This window comes from Aotus nancymaae, unplaced genomic scaffold, assembly GCF_030222135.1.
Source record: "Aotus nancymaae isolate 86718 unplaced genomic scaffold, 86718_ANA_hifiasm-v0.15.2.pri h1tg000044l, whole genome shotgun sequence".
Lineage (NCBI taxonomy): Eukaryota > Metazoa > Chordata > Mammalia > Primates > Aotidae > Aotus > Aotus nancymaae.
This window is the reverse complement of record NW_026988458.1, coordinates 5,306,944-5,330,792: the sequence shown is the minus strand read 5'-3', so window position 1 is coordinate 5,330,792 and position 23,849 is coordinate 5,306,944. Positions and strand designations below refer to the sequence as shown.

General features: G+C 40.8%; 1 protein-coding gene across 3 annotated transcripts in view; it reads left to right on the top strand.

The window, feature by feature from the left end:
* The window catches only part of MYO16 (myosin XVI), a 700,871-nt gene that overhangs the window by 373,269 nt on the left and 303,753 nt on the right, over positions 1-23,849 (top strand). For all 3 annotated transcript variants that reach the window (XM_064361880.1, XM_064361879.1, XM_021677383.2), the window contains exons 13-15: positions 2,079-2,206; positions 6,755-6,860; positions 16,843-16,960. In XM_064361880.1, coding sequence (XP_064217950.1) covers positions 2,079-2,206; positions 6,755-6,860; positions 16,843-16,960 — 352 coding nt within the window. The remainder of the gene's footprint in view (positions 1-2,078; positions 2,207-6,754; positions 6,861-16,842; positions 16,961-23,849) is intronic.

The window sequence follows — 23,849 nt, the reverse complement described above, 5'->3', positions numbered from 1 at the left end:
GTTTTTCCAGCCCAAGAGACAACTTCATTTGGAAATCAGGCACTGCCACCTACTAGCCCTGTCCCCTTGGGCCAGTCATGGCACCAATTCTCCTGCCTATAAATATGAAAATACTTCTCTTACTCCAGTCATAGTTTCTGTAGGACTGGAAGAGTGAGTGCCTGTGAGGTGCTGAGGACAGCACCATGCTCATTATTACTAAACTATGATTAATTCTGCTAGTATTTTGTGTGTAATATAGCATCTTGTAGTTTGAAATAGCACCAGAGGGAGCTGGTGCTCTCAGAGCTTTCCATTCTTTCTCATATTTATTTTCCATCTTTTTAGTTTATATTGTTTGCCCAAATTTCTATTATAGTTCTATTTTTAATTGATTTGTAGGAACGTGTTATAAATTACTGCTAATCCATTGATTATATGCACAGCTGATATACCTCTCTGTCTTTGCTTATTTGTTATTATTATATGGTTGACCAGGGCTTGTTGAATGTAGTTAGATTGCGCCATCATTCTCATTATGATTTGTGTTTTTGAATCCTATTTCCTTGCTTACATGCAAATCGTGAGAGTTTCATTCTATATGCTTGCCTAAATGCTTCAAACTTTGCTGTTCATATTTGGGATTCAAATTCACTTGTAAGTAATTTTTACACATGCTGTGCGATAGAGATCAACACTCGTTTTCTTTACGAATAGATGATCAGTCCTCTCAGCAGCATCCTTTATCACTGAGAGGTGGTGCAGCCTGGTGGGTCATACACTATATCTTTGATGCCAGCAGGAGGCAGGGAGATACTGGATAGAATAGGGCAGTTCCCCAGCAAAGGCCCCACCCTCAAGCCTGGAAACCCATAGCCATAAATAGGAACAGGTATTCCTGTTTTCATCCCCCAAAATTGCCTTTAGCCCACCATGCCCTCCATCCTGTACCCCCAAACACCAGGCTCCACAAGCAGATGAACAGAAGAGCAGAAGAGTGGCAAAGAAGGAGAGAAGAAAAGGAGCGTCTGAATACTGAGAGGAGTTCAGCTGGGGATAGTTGGATCATTTATTCTTTCAAAATTTTTTGCTATAATTTTAAATGTGTGTAAAATGTGTAGACAAATTGTACAAGCAACTTTTGATATCATGTATTTTAAGGCACTTTGCTGGCATGTGGTTCCATCTACCTTGAATATGTTTATCCTGTATTTAAAGAAAGGTATTCTCCTATGTAACCTCCGTACAGTCATCAAAATGGAAATGTATCACTGATGCCCTGCTATCACCGAGTCGGGAGACCTCGTTCAAGACTTCCCATTGTCCCAGTAACGCCCACAGAGCGGCAGATCCAGTCCAGCATTGCATGTTGCATTTTGAACCACCAGGCCCTTGACTCTCCTTCAGTGTGGACCAGTTTTGCAGTCTTCTTTTGGCTTTTCTGACGCTGACATCTTTGAAAATACAGGCCACATATTTTGTAAAATAAAAATAGGTTTGATTTCTTCACAATCAAAAACTTTTCCTACTCTTGAGTTTTTATTCTAAAGTAATGGAATTTACTAGAAATTCCAAAGGACTAAAAATACTGGAAATGAATCATTATGGCAATCATTATAAATCACAGTTTCTCTGAAATTAATTAAATTTTTGTTTTTCTGAGAAATTTATAAACACAGGTGGTTCAGCTCCAATTGCCTCTCACATTCAAGTTTAAAACTTTTGCTATTTTATGATATTGAAATTAAATATTGTTGAGAGAAATTGTATTTGATGTGAATTACCACAGTTTCAGCTTACTGCACAGATATCTATTAAACTACATTTTTTGTGAGTTGCTCTTCTTAAAGACAGCAGAATAATTAAAGCCTGTGGACCAAGTAATGAAGGATAAAGTATAAGCCTCACTTTGCCATTATGCATGCTGAAAATGTGCTGAGAAGGGTGTAATTTCACAAATGTTTTTACGTACCAATGAGATTCAGAATTAGAGATTCATTCGCTTTTGTATCCTGGACATAAATCACTTACATTATGGGAGGAGGAGTCCTGGCGCCTTCTCACCGGGGTTTTCCCCCTGCTGCCGCGCTGTTTTCCAGGTGTCCCAGATGTATTTCAGCGCCTCAGGGAAGCTGTGCTCCTGGCTGCCTCCTCACCTCTTCTCCTGTGTGGAGAGAGCCTTCCACCAGCTCTTCCAGGAGCAGCGAACGCAGTGTTTCATCCTCAGGTGAGCCTCCCTGAACCTCGTCTGCCATGCTCAGGTTTGCCGTGGGGCTTGGCAGTAAAGATGTCCTCGTTTCCCGTGATTTACCTTTATTTAGTTTCTCAGCACTTTGAGGTCCAGTATATCTTCGCAGTAAGTACATTTGACTCGTTACAAGGGAGAAACATCTCGACTATTAGGAATAGCCCCAAGTGTAGCTGGATCAATATCAACAAACTTAACCTGAAACTCATTTCCGTTTGAAGATTTAAAGCTTAGATAAAGAGTTTTTGCTTTTGAACCCAAGAAAACGAGGAGGAAAAAAAAGCTTCCAATGTTAGTGAACCTAAACCACCGTTCCTCAAACTGCAGGGCAGCCCCAAATATAATTTTCTTTCCAAAGGTATGTTTTCGCAGTCAGCTGTTTGTTATTTACCTTTGCTCACACTTCCCTGAATTCTACTTCCTAAACTATTTTTTTTTTGGGACAGGGTCTTGCTCTGCCACCCAGGCTGGAATTTAGTGGCATGATAACAACTCACTGCAGCCAAACTCCCAGGCTCAAGTCATCCTCCTACCTCAGCCTCCCAAGTGGCTGGAATAGAGGCAAACGCCACCATACTTGGCTAATTTTTTAATTTTTGTAGAGATAAGTTCTCACTATTTGCCCAGGCTGGTCTCAAACTCCTGGGCTCAAGCGATCGTCTTGTCACAAAGACTCTCAAAGTGCTGGAATTGCAGGCATGGGCCACCACGTTTGGCCCAAAATATTTTTTATTTGAAATGTAATGCTAGTTTTAACTCATAAGTTAATAAAAAATTAAAGAAACATCTAAGTGTTAAAATCTGCATTAGAGACCTGTATCTTATATGTGGCCAAACCTCTGCAGGGACGGAAACCTCTAAAATGCAGCAGTGCCTTGGTTGTTGCCAGTAGTGCTGATCGGAACTGAACCAGTGAGTGCAGTAGCACACAACTCAGGTCAAAGTGAAATGAAAACCGTGTAAAGTTAGAACCGGGTAGAATTCAAAGGCTTATTTAAATATTAAAGTCAGCACTGCTTTGTTTATATGGATTTTATCAAAAATTCTGCGGAGGGTGGAGGGACAGACTGACCGGCGCACACTTTAGTTTTCTAGTTTTCAAAGCAGCATGCTAGTGGGTGTTTTCATGCTGGATTCCGAAGCATCCAAAGGATGAGGAAGGTGCTGAGGCAGGGGCTTGTACCCACTCTAGACTCAAGGATAAGAAAGATGCCGAGGCGGGGATTCCACCCATTCGAGATTCAAGGATGAGAAAGGCAGTGAGGCGGGGGCTCCAACCCGTTCTAGACTCAGGGATGAAAAAGGCACCGAGGTGGGGGCTTCTACCCATTCTTTTTTTTTGCTTTTTTCTTTCAGATAGATAGATAGATAGATAGATAGATATGTATGTATATGTATGGAGTTTCGTTCTTGTTGCCCAGGCTGGAGTGCAGTGGCGTGATCTTAGCTCACTGCAACCTCTGCCTCCTGGGTTCAAGTGATTATCCTGCCTCAGCCTCCTAAGTAGCTGGGATTGCAGGTGTGCGCCACTGTGTTGAGTTAATTTTGTATTTTTAGTAGAGTCAGGGTGCCACCATGTTGGTCAGGCTGGTCCCAAACTCCTGACCTCAGGTGATCCACCCGCCTCAGCCTCCCAAAGTGCTGGGATTACAGGCGTGAGCCACTGCTCTGGCCATTCTACCCATTCTAGACTCACGGATGAGAAAGGGGCAGAGACAGGGGCTTCCACCCATTCTAGACTCAGGCAACCCTATTTTTATCTCTTTTATCTGTTGAATTTTCTGGTCTTACTTTGATAAATGGGGAAAACCTTTTTAAAAATTGCTTGGGAGGCACTGTAAGTTGGTGAGATAGCAGGGAGCGTGTAACACTGTTGACAATAACAACGTTTATTGAGAATTTACTGGGTGCCAGACTCTTGGCTAGATTATTTCTGTGTATTATCTTATTTATTCATTTAGAATTTACGTAAATTCTGAGTGCTTCCACTTAATTCTAGGCTGACCATCGCAGCTGTTATTCCTGAGTTGTTGAAAGCGTGGGTTCTGAGAAAGGCTCTGAGGGGAGAAAAGGAGGTGCCAGCGGGCCCAGGTGCTTTGGGAGTCCTCCTGGGAGAGGGCACACAGCGTCCAGCAAGTTCTTTCAGTGAAGAACCCCTTTTATCTTAGTTTAACCCAACAATTCTGACATGTATTTGCTCATGGAACTTTTTTATCCAGTATAACTCATTAATATTCTGTAGAACTAGTTTTCCTTTGGGACTTTTTTTTTTTAAAGCTAATGATTCCATGTGTCAACCTCTTATTTTGAAAAAAAAATCTCATCGTTCAAGTTTCAAAAAGGCGTTATTGACGGATTTTGCTCCTTAGCTCAGCTAGGTCTGGGTTCTTGCCTTACGACCTGGAAAAATGAGGCGTGCAGACATCAGAGGGTGAGAGGAGTAGACTTTATCATGCAAAAGGAAGCTCTCAGCAGAGAGGGGTCCTGAAAACAGGTTGCAGATGCACGCCCCCTTCTCAGTTGAGTACCAGGACTGGCAGTGCAAATTCCTGGCAGCTCCAGCCGAGTCCTTCCAGCGCACGTGCTTGGACTGAGCTGCTCCATATTGATTTATTTCCCTTGCTACACTTGTGTTAGGAATGGAATTTTCCACGGCAGGGATGTTTAGGCAAGCCCCTTCTGCAAGTTCCCTTATCTGCATGAAACATCTATGTAAGCGCTTGCGGGATGGGTGGGAGGTTCTCAGAGGACCCTTCCCTTACTGTCTGCCTGAAGCAAGCTGGCGAGCTCCTTTCAGTATTGCTAGTCCTGGCATACAGAATTGAAGAGCAAATCTGTGGTACTAGGACTTACTATTTTAGTGATTCTCTTTCGTCTTTCAAAATTGTGTGTGCTTTTATACAGCTTTGCCACATCATTGACTGGTAGACTAAGATACACGTTTTTTCCATTTTTGCTAATATGATAAAATTAGCCATTTGAAATTCAACTAAGTAAGTTGTTTACAGATCATTATTGAGTGCTGATTGTGTCCCAAAATGAACACTTACAAAGAGTAATTTAACGTTCAGCAATCCAAACTCAAATGTTCTTGGAATGGATGTCTCCACACTCAGTCCCCAGACCATGAAAAACTTTATTTTATTTTCTAATGTTTATTTATTTATTTATTTTGAGAGAGAGCACAAGCAGTTTTTCCTTTTTATTTCCTTTTAGTTTCACTTTCTTAGATCTCCTGGTACGTTCAGAAAAGCAAAGACACGTGCCTGGAGACCTACAGAAATGCTCTGATATTGCCTCAGGGAGCAGGAGTGGATCTGAAACGATGACATAAGAAAATGCATAAATATCCTACAATACAGGGTAGAAGTTAATGTTTTTCAGAGCAATGCTTTTCAGTAAGTGGTTAATACTTCATTTATTGGTACTTTTAGGCCCCAGTAGTTCAGAGGTCTGCAGAAATGAGTGGAAGCATCCATTAACGACTCAACACTTGAAGAAAATAATTCAATTTCAACTTCTTTTCTGGCAAACACTAGTCACCTTCGTTAAAACAGATGTTTTCTAGCAGAAAACCAAGGAAGCACTCGTAAGAGGGATTTTTTAAAAAGTTTTTTGGTTACCAGATAAGTAAAGGCTGTTTTTATGAGTTTTTCATCTGGGTGAAGTAATAACTTTATTGAAGATCCAATCACTTCAGTATAGTAATTATTGTATTGGAATTTTATGTTAATCCTATATCATCTGGTGTCAGGAATATAATATTTGCCATTTGTAAAAATTGGGTGAGTTAATAAACTATGCCTGGGATGTATCAAAAGTGATGACGTTATAAATAATAAGTTCAGTGATCATTCCTAGATGAAAGAAAAATAACTGTAGAACATCAGAGCGAAAGCAAGCTGCAAAGGAAACCTAACAAGGTTAGATTTAGGATCTGCTGAATGACAGAGCCACGTCTGAAGACCTCACTGCCTTAGTTTAGTAGCTATTCACTTTACATTCATTTCAAAGAACAAAGAAGGAATGCTCAGAAAAGATTTAACAGCTTTTCCACGGAAGATGTCATGTCTTTCCTGTAAGGCCCGTGAAGCATTAACAGCTCTCCCAAGGCCAAGTGTGAGCCTGCATGTCTCAACACAGAGCACCATCTCTGGGGATGGATCTCCTCACTTTATGTGGACTTGCTGAGTCAAGTTGGTTATGTCTTCCTTGTCAGCCCGACACCTTTCTGGCTTAATTCACCTATACCAGGTGGTTCTACCCTGTGAGATACTGAATGGCAGAACCTGTGTCATATTCATTTGTAATGCCAGCATCTGAACCACCGTCAGGGACATGACACAGTAAACATATGCTGGATATTTTGGACAAATGCATCAAACTGAACTGAAAACATAGACCACAAACTCATTGGAAGTCGTGTCATTCCGTCCTCATTTTTGTGTCTGAGAATTCTCTCCAGTTAAATTTTTACTTGTTCCTTCAAAGTAGCAAACTAATGTTTTCCCTCTCTGTTTTCCTTAGTGGAGAACGGGGATCAGGAAAGTCTGAAGCCAGCAAACAAATCATAAGACACCTCACCTGCAGGGCTGGCCCTATCAGGGCTGTGCTGGACTCCAGATTCAAACATGTAAGTTTTTTGTCTGGGTTGGCAAATGTGTGAATGAAGACGTTGAGCTGATTATCAGTTACAAATAAGGGAGAGGGCATCATAATAGACACAAGGGGGTCAAAATTTGTGGAAATGAACAAAAAGTTATTGATCTTAGGTGCAAATTAATATTGTTCAAGTGAACATTTATTTATTTTACATATTTAAAAATATTTTGTACATAACTTTCTTTTTGTATTTGCTCTGAATAGTTGGATCTAAGATGTGTAACATAGGTAGATGTTGTTATTCACAAAGAAAGTGCACTTTGGGGCCAGGCCCAGTGGCTTATGCCTGTAATCCCAGCACTTTGGGAGGCCGTGGCGGGTGGATCACCTGACGTCAGCAGTTTGACACCAGCCTGGTCAACACGGTGAAAAACCATCTCTACTAAAAATACAAAAATTAGCCAGGTATGGTGGTGGGTGCCTGTAATCCCAGCTACTTGGTAGACTGAGGCAGAAGAATTGCTTGAACCCGAGAGGCGGCAGTTGCAGTGAGCTGAGATCGTGCCACTGCACTCCAGCCTGGACGACAGAGCAAGACTCTGTCTCAAAATAAGTAAGTAAATAAATAAATAAATAAAATACACTTCGGTGTGTTAGTACATTTTGGGGAGCTGGCCAGAAAAGAAATTATTGTAGGTGATCACTGAGGACTGATAATAAGTCTTCAGTGTATCTCAAAGGATCGGCAATAGTTAGCCTTAAAGACTTTGATGTGCAGGCCTTGCACCTTTGGGGGCAGAACAGATTTTAAATTATATTCAGAAACGCTTGCAGTGTTAACTGTCCTGTTACATCATCTATCTAAAATATCACTGTGATTCAAGGAGGAAGCAAAAAGACCCGTTAGCAGCTAAGATAAAGCTGAAAACATTCCACACAATAAAACTCAGAAATTTTACTCAAGGAGCCCACCACAGGTGCTTATCCATAGACTGATCCTCTTGTTTATACATAATTGTAGCAAGTTTTGTTGAAAGGTTTGTTGAGACAACAGCAGATGAGAAGAAGAAATTGAAGGGCCCCTGGAAGGAACATCCAAGAGTGGGGGAACAGACAGAACGCTTACCAATAACCAATCCAAAAGAACGGAACTCAACAGTCTGCCCTCTAGGGGCGTCTACATAGAGATGGAACCCTCCCCATTTCCTAGTTTCTTTTGGAAGTCACTCCAGAGGCCTGGAGGTTCATGATGATTGTCCTAAGGTTGAAATAAAATAGCGTTTTGGAGGATACTCCACCCCTGCTTATGCTGATGACCATGATCAGTGCCATGGGTACACCAGCAGCTGCCGCTCCTAATCTCCATCCCGCCTCTCATTCTTAAGAGGCAGATCCACCTGTCCAACACACTTCCTGGACATGCCACAGTGCACTGCAAGACATGGCCAAAATTTAAGTCTGTCTTTCTTTTATTTATTTATTGTTATTTATTTATTTTTGAGACAGTCTCTGTCACCCAGGCTGGAGTGCAGTGGCATGATCACCACTCACTGCAGCCTTAACTTCCTGGACTCAAGTGGGCCTCCCACCTCAGCCTCGCAAATAGCTGGGACTGTAGGCACATGTCTCTAGCCCAGCTAATTTTTGTATTTTTTTTTTTTTGTGGAGATTGGGTCTCCCTGCATTTCTCAAGCTGGTCTGGAAATCCTGGGCTCAAGTGATCCACCCGCCTCAGCTTCCCAAAGTGCTGAGATTACAGGTGTGAGCCACTGCACCTGACTGTCTCTCTGTTTCTAACACATTCAGAATATCCTATTCCTCCTAGCTCTTTAGCCTGTCCAGTTTCCTTCAGGCCCACAGTCATTGCTGCTGTTGAGTCATCTTCTCACATGGCATCGTCTTTGAGACTGTTCTAAGATGCTCCCTTTCTTTTTACATTCTTGGCCGTCTTCCAGGGCATGGCCATGGTTGGTAGCTCTGCTCCCCAGGGTCAGGCAGGGCCCAGGCCCTGTCGCTCCTCAGGCACTTTCTCACCTGCTCAGAGGAAGGGAGCAGCAAGCCCCAGTCCAGAGAGCAGGCTCATCATGTGCAGAGGGGCTGCCTGCCTTCCCATCACAGTTATGGGCTTGAACTTAGTTGTATTGCCATCTAGTTAGGACTCATTGCTAACTAGGCAGCCATGTATTCAACTTTTTTTTTTTGAGATGGAGTTTTGCTCTTGTTGCCCAAGCTGGAGTACAATGATGTGATCTCGACTCACTTCAACCTCTACCTCCTGAGTTCAATAAATTCTCCTGCCTTAGCCTCCCGAGTAGCTGGGATTACAGGCATGAACCACCATGCCCGGCTAATTTTGTATTTTTAGTAGAGACAAGGATTTCTCCATGTTGGTCAGGTTGGCCTTGAACTCCCGACTTGAGGTAATCCACCTACCTCGTCCTTCCAAAGTTCTGGGATTACAGGCGTGAGCCACCATGCCCGGCTGTGTTCAACTTCGGTTGGTAAATGGAGGAAGAGGAGAGTTGATGCTGGTGAACTGCCATCAGCCTGTACCACCACAGACTCCTTTGCTCAAAGTTCTCGAATGCTTCTCTGTTCACGTTACATCGGGTCCAATAAATCAGCATGGCCCGGCGTTCTTTCCGGCCGTATTATTCTTTATTGTTGTTTTTATTTTCTTCTCTAGCCTTAGAACACTGTATCCCTTTCCCGCTTCCTCTTTTGAGCAGGTCTCCCTCTCAGCCTGGCCCGTGCAGTCTCATTCATTTGCTTTCTCATTCCACAAGCATCTGTTAATGTAAAGTGGCGACCCAGTGCCTGTGCCTCGAATTCAGAGATGCTGTCTCAATAGCATAGTTAGATCCCAGTTTCCATGTGGGGAATAAATGAATACACAGATAAGTGTTGTGACAGTGTAAGAGAAACGTTTAATTACCCCCAGTTTTCTAACTTAACTTCCTTAGTTAACTCCACATTATCGAGTAAGTTTAATGTGGATAACCCGTTTGTCCGTCATCAGGAGGCTGTACGTGGCCTGTGCGTGTTTCCTTGTATGTGATTTATAGCGCCAACATCGACATTTGCTTCCATCTGTGTTACCTACCCTGCTTTTGGGAATTTTCTGTCTCTCTTCCTTTTGTTATAACCTTTTATTTTTCATTCAAGTGTAGGGAAGACACATTAAAAAAAAAAAGTCTTATTATCTCGCAGGTCAAGAGACCACTAAATGCATATATGAAAAATTGTGTTCAATTACATATATACACTAACAGAACATAAGATTTTCTATGATTAAATCAACATTCTCTGTATAACATTCAAGAAAATAATGTACATGTGTGCTATACCATTTCCTTGACTAAAGAAATAATGCACGTACACATGCTAGGCCATGTTACAATAGTGTAAAACTTTCTGCTGGCACTTGTTTCAAAGCGTGATATTGATGCAGTGTGAAATTTTCACCAAGGAGCCTCTGATGCTGGCATGTGTCTCACTGTGCACACATTTACAGAAGGATACCTGCATTTCAGTCATGATTTTATATTTCACAGTGTCTGATTATATCCGCTAAAGACCGCTGTGCTTGTATCATTTCCTAAATCAATGCCATCTAAAGGTTCAAAAGTTAAAAATACAGAAACATATTGTACAGTGAATATTGTGTTGTGTTTGTTTCTGTATCACTTGCTTTTTTATCCAGCTGCTACAGTGTAGAGTTATTTTTTACCATGGTGGTACTTCTCAGCATGTTCTGGAAATTTATAGTATCTGATCCCTCATGTAGAAATGAGAGGGACTGATGTTTAATCAATAAATTAGTATTATTTTGCATATTTTATACTTGTGAATTATAAGTAATTTTAAAATTTATTCTGCTCTAATAGATCCCTAAGCCTAGGTCTGATTCTGTAGACTTGTCTCTTTAAAAAGAATGCATAATTAATTAGTTTTTCAAGTATCTATGGTGTCATGTGTGTTCATTAATGACTAATTCATAACCATGTATTAAACTCATACTGTATTGAGCACCTGCATAATTCTACAGCAAGCTCAAAATATATATATTTTTAAATAGAGTCTCACTGTTGCCCAGGCTGAAATGCAGTGGCATGATCTCAGCTCACTGCAACCTCTGTCTCCCAGGTTCAAGCAATTCTCCTGCCTCAGCCTCCCGAGTAGCTGGGATTACAGGTGTGTGCCACCACACCCAGCTAATTTTTGTATTTTTTAGTAGAGACAGGGTTTCACTATGTTGGCCAGGCTGGTCTCGAACTCCTGACCTCAGGTGATCTACCTGCCTTAGCCTCCCAAAGTGCTGGGATTACAGGCATGAGTCACTGCACCTAACCACTCAAAATAATTTAACATTGAGGCCGGGCACGGTGGCTCAAGCCTGTAATCCCAGCACTTTGGGAGGCTGAGGCGGGTGGATCACGAGGTCAAGAGATCGAGACCATCCTGGCCAACATGGTGAAACCCCGTCTCTACTAATACAAAAAATTAGCTGGGCATGGTGGCGCGTGCCTGTAATCCCAGCTACTCAGGAGGCTGAGGCAGGAGAATTGCCTGAACCCAGGAGGCGGAGGTTACGGTGAGCCGAGATCACGCCATTGCACTCCAGCCTGGGTAACAAGAGCGAAACTCTGTCTCAAAAAATAATAATAATAATAATAATAATAATTTAACATTGAGAGTCAACTTGGGAAAATAGCATAACCTATCTTCTTTATTCAAATATGTTAATATACTGACCACTGACAGTTACAAGTTAGAGTATGTGTAAAACAACATGGTTATAAAATAGCCTCAAGTTAACAGACACAACAGAAGCTGATAATCATAATGACAAGGAACAATGGAACAGTAGATCCCCTCTAAGTTATAGACTAAAACAATCATCTATTAAAATCATCCTTTGGGAGATAGCAGGCTGCGTAATTTTTATAATGCATTCTCTATTGCATTATGTAAGTTGACTTTACATTTTAGTTCAAATGAATACATTCTGAAGTACATTCCTTTGGATCAGGTAGATATAACCGTCCCAAAACAATTAGCATCTGGGAGTCCAGATTATAATATCAGTGCATATTTCAAGAAAAACTAATTCTAGTTAACGTGTGTGTTTTATTCACTCCTCATGACAAATAAAAGATGTCATAAATAAATGACTTAAAGTCTCAAGAAAAAATATTGCCCAGGTTTGAGCATGGCTTAAATTCCATGTCTATGGTTTCATTGTGTCCCTTTAAATTATCCACGTGAGTATCATTCAGAGTCTAAGATGTTCATGAAAATCATCAGCCACCATATCTGAAATCATCCAAGTGTGTGTACCAGAATTAAATGCAAGCATTGAATATATTTTTTAATTTACTGTGAATATAAAATTAGAGGGTTTGGTAAAATTAAGTGTATTTAAGAGATGAACCAGTACAATAAATTCTCACAATGTCATTGATGGGTTCTTGGAAACTGTGACTTTAAGCAAAACTATTTCCTGTCTGCTGTAAGAATGTAACTCTTGTTTATATCAATTAGTCTGTGACAACATTGGTTTCATTAGGAGATACATTGTTTTGCTTAAAGTAGAAGTTTCCAAGAATCTATTGATGATATTAAGTAAGTACTTCCTGTACTTTCTGAGTGAAGGGAAAATCTGATTAAGGAAATGAGTTGAAAAGAACATCCTTGAACAGCCTGGATCTATGGAGCTGTCTAGTAGAAGTTTTGAAGCTCAGGATAAGGTGAAAGGGAAGTTCACTAGGGGGCCCTGAAAGGAGAGGACAGTGAGCTGCTGAGAGACACGGTTTAGCCGTATTTGATTGTGGGACTCCACTCTGGATCACAGGCCGACATGGGGAGTGCTGGCAGGCAGGACCAGGTGTGCAGCAAGCACACAGATGGTACATTCCAACTGGGAGAGCCTGGCTCCTTCTAAAGGAGACAATCTTGCCTTGAATCCTAGGAAAATACTCATTGGAGGTCATTTGGATCAGCAGTTACCGAGTAATGTAGCAAAAGGATGATAGAGAAATAAAAGTCAGTGCATTAGTCCGTTCTCGTACTGCTAAAATGATACTACCTGAGACTAGGTAAGTTATAAAAAGAAATAAAAGGAGGTGTAATTGAACTCACGGTTCCACATGGCTGGGAAGGCTCAGGAAACTTACAATCATGGCAGGAGGTGAAAGAGAAAGAAGCAAGTCATGTCTTACATGATGGCAGGAGATTCATCGTGCGCGGGGGAAACTGTCAGTTTTAAACCATGCAGCTTGTGACAGCGCCCTCACCATCATGGGAACAGCATGGGGAAAACCGCCCCATGATTCAGTCACCTTCCACCAGGGCTCTCCTTGGCACGTGGGGATTACAATTTGACATGCAGTTTGGGGGGGACACAGCCAAGCCACATCAGTCGGGATGTATTGGGGTGGTCTTCAGTGTAGCATTGTGCAGACCCGGAGGAGTAGACAGTGTTCCTTGTGGTTGACACCAATGGCATCATTGTCAAAATTAAAGATTGTCATCTCAGTGGAGTATGGGAAGCAAGAGAACCCAGAATGAAGGGTTTGGGTGGAAACTGTGCATTTCATACCGTCACAGCATGCAGCACTCACCCTGAAGGAGGGTTCAGGGGAAGGGAAAGGAGGAGAAAGATTTAGTTGGTAACAACTAGAAAGTGAGAGTGTAGCATTGAGGTCCAGAAATGGCTTTTGGTGATTAAATGCAGGTCAAACACTTATTCTTAAGATACATGACTGAAATAGTTCTGTCGTACGCCTCAGTTGGCCCGTCTTAAAAGCCCACCTGAGCTCACATGCCTTTGTCATGTGCTTCAAGCGCACTTTACCTGCTGGGTAGATGGACGGATGGAACCCCATCACTACAGACATGACTTTGTTCCCCCGTACAATTCCAGAGCAGCTAAGAGCAGTTAGGAACGGCTGTTTTGTTTCTAATCCCTGCATTTGAATTTCAAACATTGGAAGCAGGGGATTTTCCATGGCCTTAAATTTATTGGAACAGAAAAGTCATGTTTTGGAAGGAAACCACCTGGAACTTTCACCAATTCTGGCCCAAATGAATTTCAACTTTAGGAATATTTGATTCCATGGAAATGACTTAAATAAGCATTTACTATGCAATAGCTTTCAGAGAGCAGAGGGATGGGCTGATATTGATTGAGGTAATATTTTTTTTATTGAGGATGCCACAAGTTTTTACTTTTAGAAAATACAGTAGATTAACTCATACCATAATAGTCCACAACTTATAGGGACATAAATTTATAGAAAAAAATACCATACATTATAAATGGTAAAAAAAAAAAAAAAAAAAAAGTCAGTGAAATTTGAATGAGTAAATATTGAGGAATACATATATTTAATTTTCTTCATTTATATTTTTATTTAAATTTTGTTACTGTGCAACATTGCCATTATTGTTTTTGATATCAAGGTGAGCAGTGGAATAACGCTAGTTTTGTTTTCTCTTAAAGACATTTATTTAGTGCCATCTATCGGCCAAGTGGCCAATTAAAGATTCAATAAATGGTTATTTCATAGTTTATTTAGCATTTTAATCTTATGGATGGCAATGTACAATGAAAGAACGCCATGGAGTATTTACATTTTGTTAAATAGTTGTAGACTTATATGTCTTCATTAGTATTTCAGCAGTAATTGCTGCATAGTTCAGTGGTTAAGTGTGTGATACTGCAGCCAGCTCACCTGGGTTCAACTCCCAGTTTCACTGCTGACAACCTCTCAGACTTAGGAAACTACTTAATCTATTTCCTTTTTTTTTTTTTTTTTTTTTGTAAAGCAGTGTGAAATCTACACTGTTTCTGGGAATTAACAGAGAACACACATGCACAGACATGTCTCATGTTAGAGCACTGCCTGGCACACAGTGAGCACAACAGGAATGTTGTCTGTGACTATTAAAAAAGTCAAATTCACTGTTGTTATTTGCTGAATGTTTTCTCCATGCCAGACATAAAGCTGAGTGCTCTACACAGAAGACATTGACAAACACTGAAGGAGTTACTTTTCCTGCGTAAGAATTAAGGAAAATGAGGTTTGAGGAATTCAGAAGACCTGCTCAGTGTTACATAATTTCTCATTAGCTGTGCTGGGGTGTGGAGGTAACCCCTTCTCACTCCAAAGCACATGCATTTAACCTTTCCCTGTATTTCCTGCTTGGGGAACAAGCTATTAATTACCAATAATGCCCTTTTATCTAGAATAATCAAAACATCACTTATCAGACACAACACCAAAATAGCCAGAAGCAGAGTATTTTAAAGATTATCCTATTTTTATGACTTGTAAAATAGTTAATGTAATATTATTAATGTTTAAAATGTGCTATCATTATGCTCTTATTTTCACTGTATGTATATCACTACATATTTAATCTTAGGTTCTAGGGAAAGAAATAAAAACTAAGAGTTACTAAGTATTATTTCAGTTTTTTTCAGAAAACATTTCTATCATCACTGCTATCAATTTACTTTTATCATCTTTAAAATTAGGTTATTATATACAGACCTAAAACATAAAGTTTTTATAAGGAATTAATGTATGTTTATCTCAAAAATTCAAACTTCAAACACAGAAGTTTTAAATACTTCACTATTATCACAACTTATAGCATTTTTTTATTTGTGGTTAGCATCAAAATATTTTATAATATTTCACAGTATAAAATACTTCCAGGTTAATTCAATGCCTTAATGTAGCAGATGCCAGGAAATTTAAAAGTGGGATCAAAGTGGCTGGGTGTGGTGACTCATACCTGTAATCCCAGCACTTTGGGAGGCCGAGATGGGTGGATCACCTCAGATCAGGAGTTTGAGACCAGCTTGGCCAACATGGTGAAACCCCATCTCTACTAAAAATACAAAAATTAGCAACTTGGCGGCATGTAGCTGTAATCCCAGCTTCTCTGCAGGCTGAGGCAGGAGAATTGCTTGACCCCCGGAGGCAGAGGTTGCAGTGAGCTGAGATCATGCCACTGCACCCCAGCTTGGGTGACAGAACAAGACTGTCTCAAAAAAAAAAAAAAAAGGAATCAAAGCACTTAAAAAAACAGAATAATGTTCTCAGAAAACACTATTAGAAACGACAGGGAACAGGAAAACAAGCCAGTGTTATCAGTAAGGTGTTACTGTGCTCCCTCGTGTGGCTGACGCAGAAATCGCATGGAACACGACTATTGAAAGACAGACACCCTTGACCCTGCAGATTTTCATACGTTTCGGAGAATTGCTTGGTCCCCATCACCTCCACAGGCAGAGTCATTTGATGGAGAAGCAGTGACTTTTATTCTACTGTTAATGCTTAAGGAAACAAGTCAAGGAGGAATTTCAGCCCCTAGGGTTGGTCTGGGGAGCTTTATCATAGCATTGCAAAGCCACAAACTTGGGAGTCTGCAGCAAAGCACCGGGCAGCCAGAGAAGACTCCCCTGGGGGTCTCCCTGCTGCCCTGTGGGAGAGAGTGGTTGGTGGGCAAAAGCACGGCATGGAGGATAAGGGGGGTCAGGGTTGAAAAGAGTGTGCGTGGAAAGTAAATAAGGATTCAAGGGAATGTTCAATGCCGATGTTTAAATACATTTATTATTGTAAAATAAATTCTGAATATTGCTTATATTAATTCGACTGCCTCCCTTCCAAAATTCAAACATGACTGTTCTACTCAAGGTTGAAATCTCAATAACGTTTGTTAAGCTTGGGGCTGTGTATGAAGAGAATGGCTTTCCTTCTCTTGTACAGGGAGAGTGCAGTGTCGTGAAGCAATCTAATATCACTTCATGAACGGCAGCCACAACTTGAGACATGGGATGCTGGTAGCTTGCATTTGACGAAAAAGCCTTAAAAATCCAATGTGGTACTAAATGAGCAGTGTAGAACAAGAAGTACTCCCTGCATCTTTGCTGACTATTGCTCCTCAGTTTTAGTTTTTAAAATATGAGTAGTTCAGTAAAATGCTCTCCTCTCCTGCAGGTCATATGCATCTTAGAAGCCTTTGGACATGCCAAGACCACACTTAATGATTTGTCCAGTTGCTTCATCAAGTACTTTGAACTGCAGTTCTGTGAGAGGAAAAAGCAGCTAACTGGAGGTAAGTGCAGCATTTGCAAACGTGGGTTTCTGGTGCTGAGCCAGCATGCGGCCACGTCGCACACAGCACACAGCGGAGGACACCACGTATCAATCAACGCTGGGGAGAGAAAACCTATTCTTCACTATGACTGTGTGTATAAACATCTTAAGATACTTCTGGGAAGTGTTTATTAGATTAGAACAAGAATCAATACTCAGGCACTCAGTTGAGGGTGTGTGTGTGTGTGTGTGTGTGTGTGCGCGCACGTGCGTACCGGGGATGTCAGTGTAAGTGCTAAAGTTACTGTGAATTGAAACATATTCTCAAATGCAAGCTGGACCTTTTGAAGATGATTATTGTATAAATTAAATAATGAGAAGCCAAACCCAAACCAAACGTAGCTGAGAGATCATCCTCGCTGAATATAGAGACAAACTCAAAGACTGTAATTGAATAACTAATACCTGAGTATTATATATAATTTCTTCACAGACACACATTGAAGTCTATTTTAAATAAAACTGAATCCACATGTTTAAATGATTGAATTAAATCTAAACATCAAGAAATAATCACCAAACTAAACCCAGTTTCATATTTGATTTAAATATTTAATGTGTATTTTATGAAAACTCTTTTTTTCAAATTTAATTTAAAATTCACCTAGGATTTTACATCTTTCCAATTAAAGCAGATTATTCATGCAAATTAATAATATAAACACAATTGTACGTAGAATTTTTAATATACTTGAAGTAATTGAAATTTTAAAAAACTTTTGCAACAGCTGTCAGCACATAAACATTGTCAACTATAAATGATTTCTGAAAGAGCTTAATTTTATTTTGCTTTTTAAAGTTACCCTATTTTCCCTTCAGGAAACAAAAGTTAGTTTTGACTATAATCTAGAAACAAAATAGTGTATTTTGCAGAAAGTCTATGTTGGAATCAGATTTCTATGAATGAAATGTGCTAGATAACATGCATAAAAAGAGTAGGAAAAGAGGCTTTCAGATGTTGAAGTTACAGGGTTAATTTATGCAAAAGGAAAGCTATTTGTTCGTTTGTTTCTGAAACCCATGGCTTAGAGTTCTGAAGGTCTGCCCTGTTATGAAGACCTTTCCAGCATCAAGCTCTGGTTTTCTAGTCTCGGTTTCCCAGCACCTGGCTCCCTGTGCTCCTTCAAGGGAAAGACCCGGATTTCCTTCTCTAATACTGAGAACAGTTATCCCCCTGAGCTTTTAGTGACTGGTGGGCTGTGACGATGTTCTCTAAGAAGGTAGTACATTCTTCAAAAGTAGGAAGCTAAAACATTTAAAGCTCCATGTTCCAGCCCCTTGGCCACTCAAACGTGTGGCCCAAGGACAAGCATTGTGTCATCACTTGGGAGTTTGTTATAGATGCAGAATCTGAGGCCATACTCTGGATTGGCTGATGGAGACTGCAGTTTACAAGATTCCCAGGTGACTCATGGGATTGTTAGTGCCTGGGAGTGCTGAGAGCTGAAAGCAGCCCCACACGTGTTTATGCACAATTAGTGCAAGGAAGAAAAGCTCATCTGGGGTGTTACCAGCATGACTTTTTCTTCTCAATTTCATGTTTCCTTTACCAAGAGGGAGAGAAAACAGCTGGCTTCTGAAGGTGTTATTCATTGCTAACTGTTTTTTCTTTTTTTTTTTCCTTATTTATTTTTCTGGATAGTTTAGAGGGTCCTTTTCTTTAGGAATGTTAATTTAGAAAATAATTACATACACATATTAAAAAGAACTGGAAAACTCTATCATAAACACTGATTAATTGAGCCTTCTGTTAACAATGTCCATGAACACGTGGTCACTCAAATCTTCAGCATCATCAGCCCCACACATGTCCCTCAGGCAGCTTGTCCAGGCACTGTTGAGACCCAGAGATGATGCATATTCCTAATGATGGGCCTGGAGCTGCTGAAGGCCCTGAAAAGCCCTCTGAATCAATAGGGAGCTGTGACCATAAATTCAATATAATTTCAGCCTTGTGTAGAGTTTTTTTTTCTCTTATGGAAATGGCAATTGGGGCGTCGATGACAGGTGTGCTCCACGTTTCTCCACTTTCCACGTGGACTTTCTACTCATTCTGTTCCCCTAATTAACATCCTTGACTTAGTTCTTATCACTTATGTTTGTCTGTTTGATAGCTTCCTGCTGTGTTCTTTTAAAACTCTGGACAAATGATTTAGTGATCCTTTTTCATGTCTTTTTTTTTTTTTTTTTTTTTGGAGACGGAGTTTCGCTCTTGTTACCCAGTCTGGAGTGCAATGGCGCGATATTGGCTCACCGCCACCTCCACCTCCTGGGTTCAGGCAATTCGCCTGCCTCAGCCTCCTGAGTAGCTGGGATTACAGGCACGTGCCACCGTGCCCAGCTAATTTTTTGTATTTTCAGTAGAGACGGGGTTTCACCATGTTGACCAGGATGGTCTCGATCTCTTGACCTCGTGATCCACCCGCCTCGGCCTCCCAAAGGGCTGGGATTACAGGCGTGAGCCACCGCGCCCGGCTCATGTCTTTTATTGGAGAGTAATACAACTGCTACAGAAGAAAGTAGCAAAGCCAGTGCTGACTGAGATTGCATTCACAGAAGTCTGCCGCCTAGATCATAAACGTGGTAGGACCACAGTGTCCTGAAGGGGTGAGACTGGGAGCTCAATTCTTTATTTCCTGTTTTTAAGAAGAGAAATAAAAGGAACATGTTCAGAAAATGTTTATCAGAAGAGTGAAAGTTCCAGTATCATGTTTTTTGGAGTAAAGTTTTGACAAAACTAAAAATGTTTACACTGTAAAAGAAATAGGACAAGCTTCTTCAAGTATCCCCTACTGAGGCCGGGTTCCAGGACCAGGGAAGGCTCAGCTCACTCCCCTGTGGGCTGTTTTCTTCCAGGCTCTTGGTCCCTCACTCACCCAAGAGTGGGTGCGGTGCACTCGTAAGTAAATACTGGACCCCAAAGAGTTTTGCAGAAAGTGATTTATTTAGGTAGAGAGAGAAGAAAAGGAGAAAGAAATATAGTTAGAGAGAAAAGCAGCTCCCACGAGGTTGTAGAAGGGGATCCAGATATGGAGTCCACCCCAATGTGGGGGACAGGGATTTTTAACCTGGGAGAAATTCCCACCCCATTCAATTTTTTCCGTCCTATGAAAGGCATTCCTTTAAACTTCCACTGGAGTGATTGATCTTTGATTTATTTCCCGTGTGTGCAAAAGTTAAACAAAGACCTCTAAGATCCCGGATGGGGAGGTGAGTGGAGGTATGGCACTGGGAAGTTCTTGCCTTTGAAACTCCACCCCCTTGTGGACCCGGGAAGAGAATACATTCCCTCACTACCACGTGGAAAGGGTGTTGAGTACAAAGATATATTACCCGTCCTACAAAGAGCTGGTTGATGTTTCCAAGAAGGAACATCTTCACTCAGTCATCAGAACCTGCCATAGAACATCCTCATGGCTGCCACATGCTCTCTCATGCCGACACTGGCTCTGTATAAGCAAGAGGAAGGGGCAGACACCAGCTGGACCAGATAATTTTAAAGGTGCTGCCTAGTGCCCAGCATTAAGTTCAAAAATGGAGTGCTCTGTTAGCTGTGGTTCTGATGCTCCCATGGCTCTCAGAATAACTTAATAGCATGTACTTGTCTCCCGTGCCTGTTAGCATAGAATGAGTGGGGTTGATATGAGAATGTGTTAGAGTATGTCAGTGTTCAAAGCTGCAGTAGCAAATGAACACCAGTATGGTGGCTGGAAACAACAGAAATTAAGGGTCTCACAGCTCTGGAGGTTAGAAGTCTAGAATTCAGGTGTCTGTAGAGGCATGAGCTCTTGACTTCTCTGGAGGGGATCTCCCCTGCCCATTTCTAGCTCTGAGGGATGCTGCTGATCCTGAGTGCCCCTTGGCTTGGAGATGCATTGCTCCAATCAGATGCATTGCTCCAATCAGATGCATTGCTCCAATCATGCATTGCTCCAATCAGATGCATTGCTCCAATCAGATGCATTGCTCCAATCATGCATTGCTCCAATCATGCATTGCTCCAATCAGATGCATTGCTCCAATCATGCATTGCTCCAATCACGCATTGCTCCAATCAGATGCATTGCTCCAATCATGCATTGCTCCAATCAGATGCATTGCTCCAATCATCCATTGCTCCAATCAGATGCATTGCTCCAATCTCTGCCTCTATTGACTCACGGACTTCTTCCTGCACCTCTGCTCTTCTCCAAAGGACGCTGGTCACATTGGATTAGGACACGTCCTACTCCAGTATGACCTTATTGTAACTTGAGTACAGTAGTTTCACCCTTATCTAAAGTTTTGCTTTCTATGGTTTCAGTTACCCAAGGTCAGCTGTGTTCCAAAAATATTAAATAGAACATTCTCAAAATAATTCCTAAGTTTTCAATTGCCTGTTATTTTGAGTAACGTGATGAAATCTCATGCCCTCCAGTTCCATCCAGCCTGGGAAGTGAATCATCCCTTTGTTCAGTGTATCTATGATGTTTACACAACCTGCCTGTTAGTCACTTAGAAGCTCTCTCAGTTATCAGATGGTGCCAGTTTCTTGGTGCTTGTGTTCAAGTAACCGTTATTTTACTTAATAATGGCCTCAGAGTGCAAGAGTGGTGAGGCTGGAAATTTGAATAGGCCAAAGAGAAACTGTAAAGTGCTTCCTTTTAGTGAAAAGGTGAAAGTTCTCAACTTAATAAGGAAAGAAAACAAATTGTATGCTGAGGTTGTTAAGATCCATGGTAGGAAACAGTCTTCTACCCCTGGAATCGTGAACAGTATATTGTTATAATTGTTCTAATCCATTATTAGTTATTCTGTTAATTTCTTGCTGTGTCTAATTTATAAATTAAATTTCATAGGTGTGTATATAGGAAAAACATCACGTATATAGGGTTTGGTAGTATCCCCAGGTTCAGGGGTCCACTGGGGATCTGAGAACATATCCTCTGATCATGAGGGGTAACTATTGTATCTCTGCATTGGTGCTATTTCCAAAGAAGGTTACATTCCAAGGTATTGGGGAGGAAGATTTCAATATATATGTTTTGTAGGATACAGTCCATCCTGCAACAAAGAGTAACAGAGATCTATTGTGTGAATTTTTACTTTAAAATGATTTTCAGTTTAAGAATGAATATGGGGCCAGGTTCGGTGGCTCATGCCTGTAATTCCAGCACTTTGGGAAGCCGAGGTGGGCGGATCGCGGGGTCAAGAGATCGAGACCATCCTGGCCAACACGGTGAAACCCTGTCTCTGCTAAAAATACACACACAAAAAATTAGCCAGGTGTGGTGGCATACGCCTGTGATCCCAGCTACTTGGGAGGCTGAGGAGGAAGAATTGCTTGAACCCAGGAGGCAGAGGTTGCAGTGAGCCGAGAGTGTACCACTGCACTCCAGCCTGGTGACAGAGCAAGACTCTGTCTCAAAAAAAAAAAAAAAAAAAAAAAAAAGAATGAATATCATCACTACTCAAAAATATAGACATTGAACACTTTAAGAAGCTATCAGTAAATGATACTTTTGTTATACATTAGTGATACTTTAAATCCATCTGTTGCCAAGACTCCTTTTATGAAAGAAAAATTAAAAACACATTAACTTAAACTACTTTACATACATTTTAAAGAGAGCTGAGTCATTCAAATCGGTCCCCTGTAAAAGCATTCTGAATTGTAAATGCTCACTAAAATAGTTAATCAAATTGGAGTGGGGCTGCTTTATGACATTAATGGCATATTCATATATGTTTTTCAAAAAGTTATGGTCCTGAATACATATATATATATATATATATATGTGTGTGTGTGTGTGTGTGTATACATATATGTGTATATATGTGACCATATAAGTTATGGTCTATGTGTGTGTGTGTTTACAGATTGTATGTAACAATATGCAATGAAGTATTTCATAGGGCTATACAGTTTTGTTCATTGTGAAAAAAAAGTTGGGGAAATAAACTTTCTTCTCTTTCAAGAAAGAAAAGTTCCTGCCCTTGTCCTTCCCATTGACTTCCAGAAACTTCCAACACCCACTGTCATCCTGTTGCACTTATCTTATTATGGGTACATGACCACTTAGGGCTTGTTCCTGGAAAAGGAATGACAGTTCTTTCACTTCTGCACAAGATCATTCCCTGTCTTTTATGGGTATAAAACTATAAAGTTTTCATTCACTTTAGAGTATATGCAGTTTTTTATGTAGTAGGCAGAACTGTCTCATGGAACATACCCAGATAAAGTAGAATAATATAGTGGCTTCATTCTTATCAAATAATCACTTTATTGTTTTTCAGTCCTGAAAATATGTGATAGTGATATTTTTAGTTAGCTCTTTCTTATTTTAATTTGCTCACAAGTCACCTGTTTCCTGAGAATGACAAATCAAGTTGTAAAACCATCTTCATGCAAGGCAGCTGGGCACGTGCAAAGGGCCTTCTAGATGGAATTGCAGGATATCCATCGGGTTATCAACTCAGGTGAATGGGTGAATGTCACTGATAGTCTTTACCCAGCTTTAAAATTACATAGACTCCACGGTCTCCTATGTTCTCTTCATCTACTTTTCATTTAATTGGAAATAAACCACTTTTGAAGTTGACTATTTCTGGTATCGTGATGGAACTATTAGCAGTTTAATCAGGCTGCCTCTGAAAAGAAGCCAGTGCCAATAAAGGGTGCCAAGCACACTGGCCTCGGTGCATCTTCAGAAATCTGATTTGGCTGAGGGGCCTTGTGAAAGGAGCACAGGAACCACCATGTCCCAAATCTCACTCAGCAGCTACATGTTCAAAACTGAGTCAATCTGTTTACCCAAGGCAAATCTTAGCTATTGACCAAATAATTTTGCAAACAAGAACATGACCTC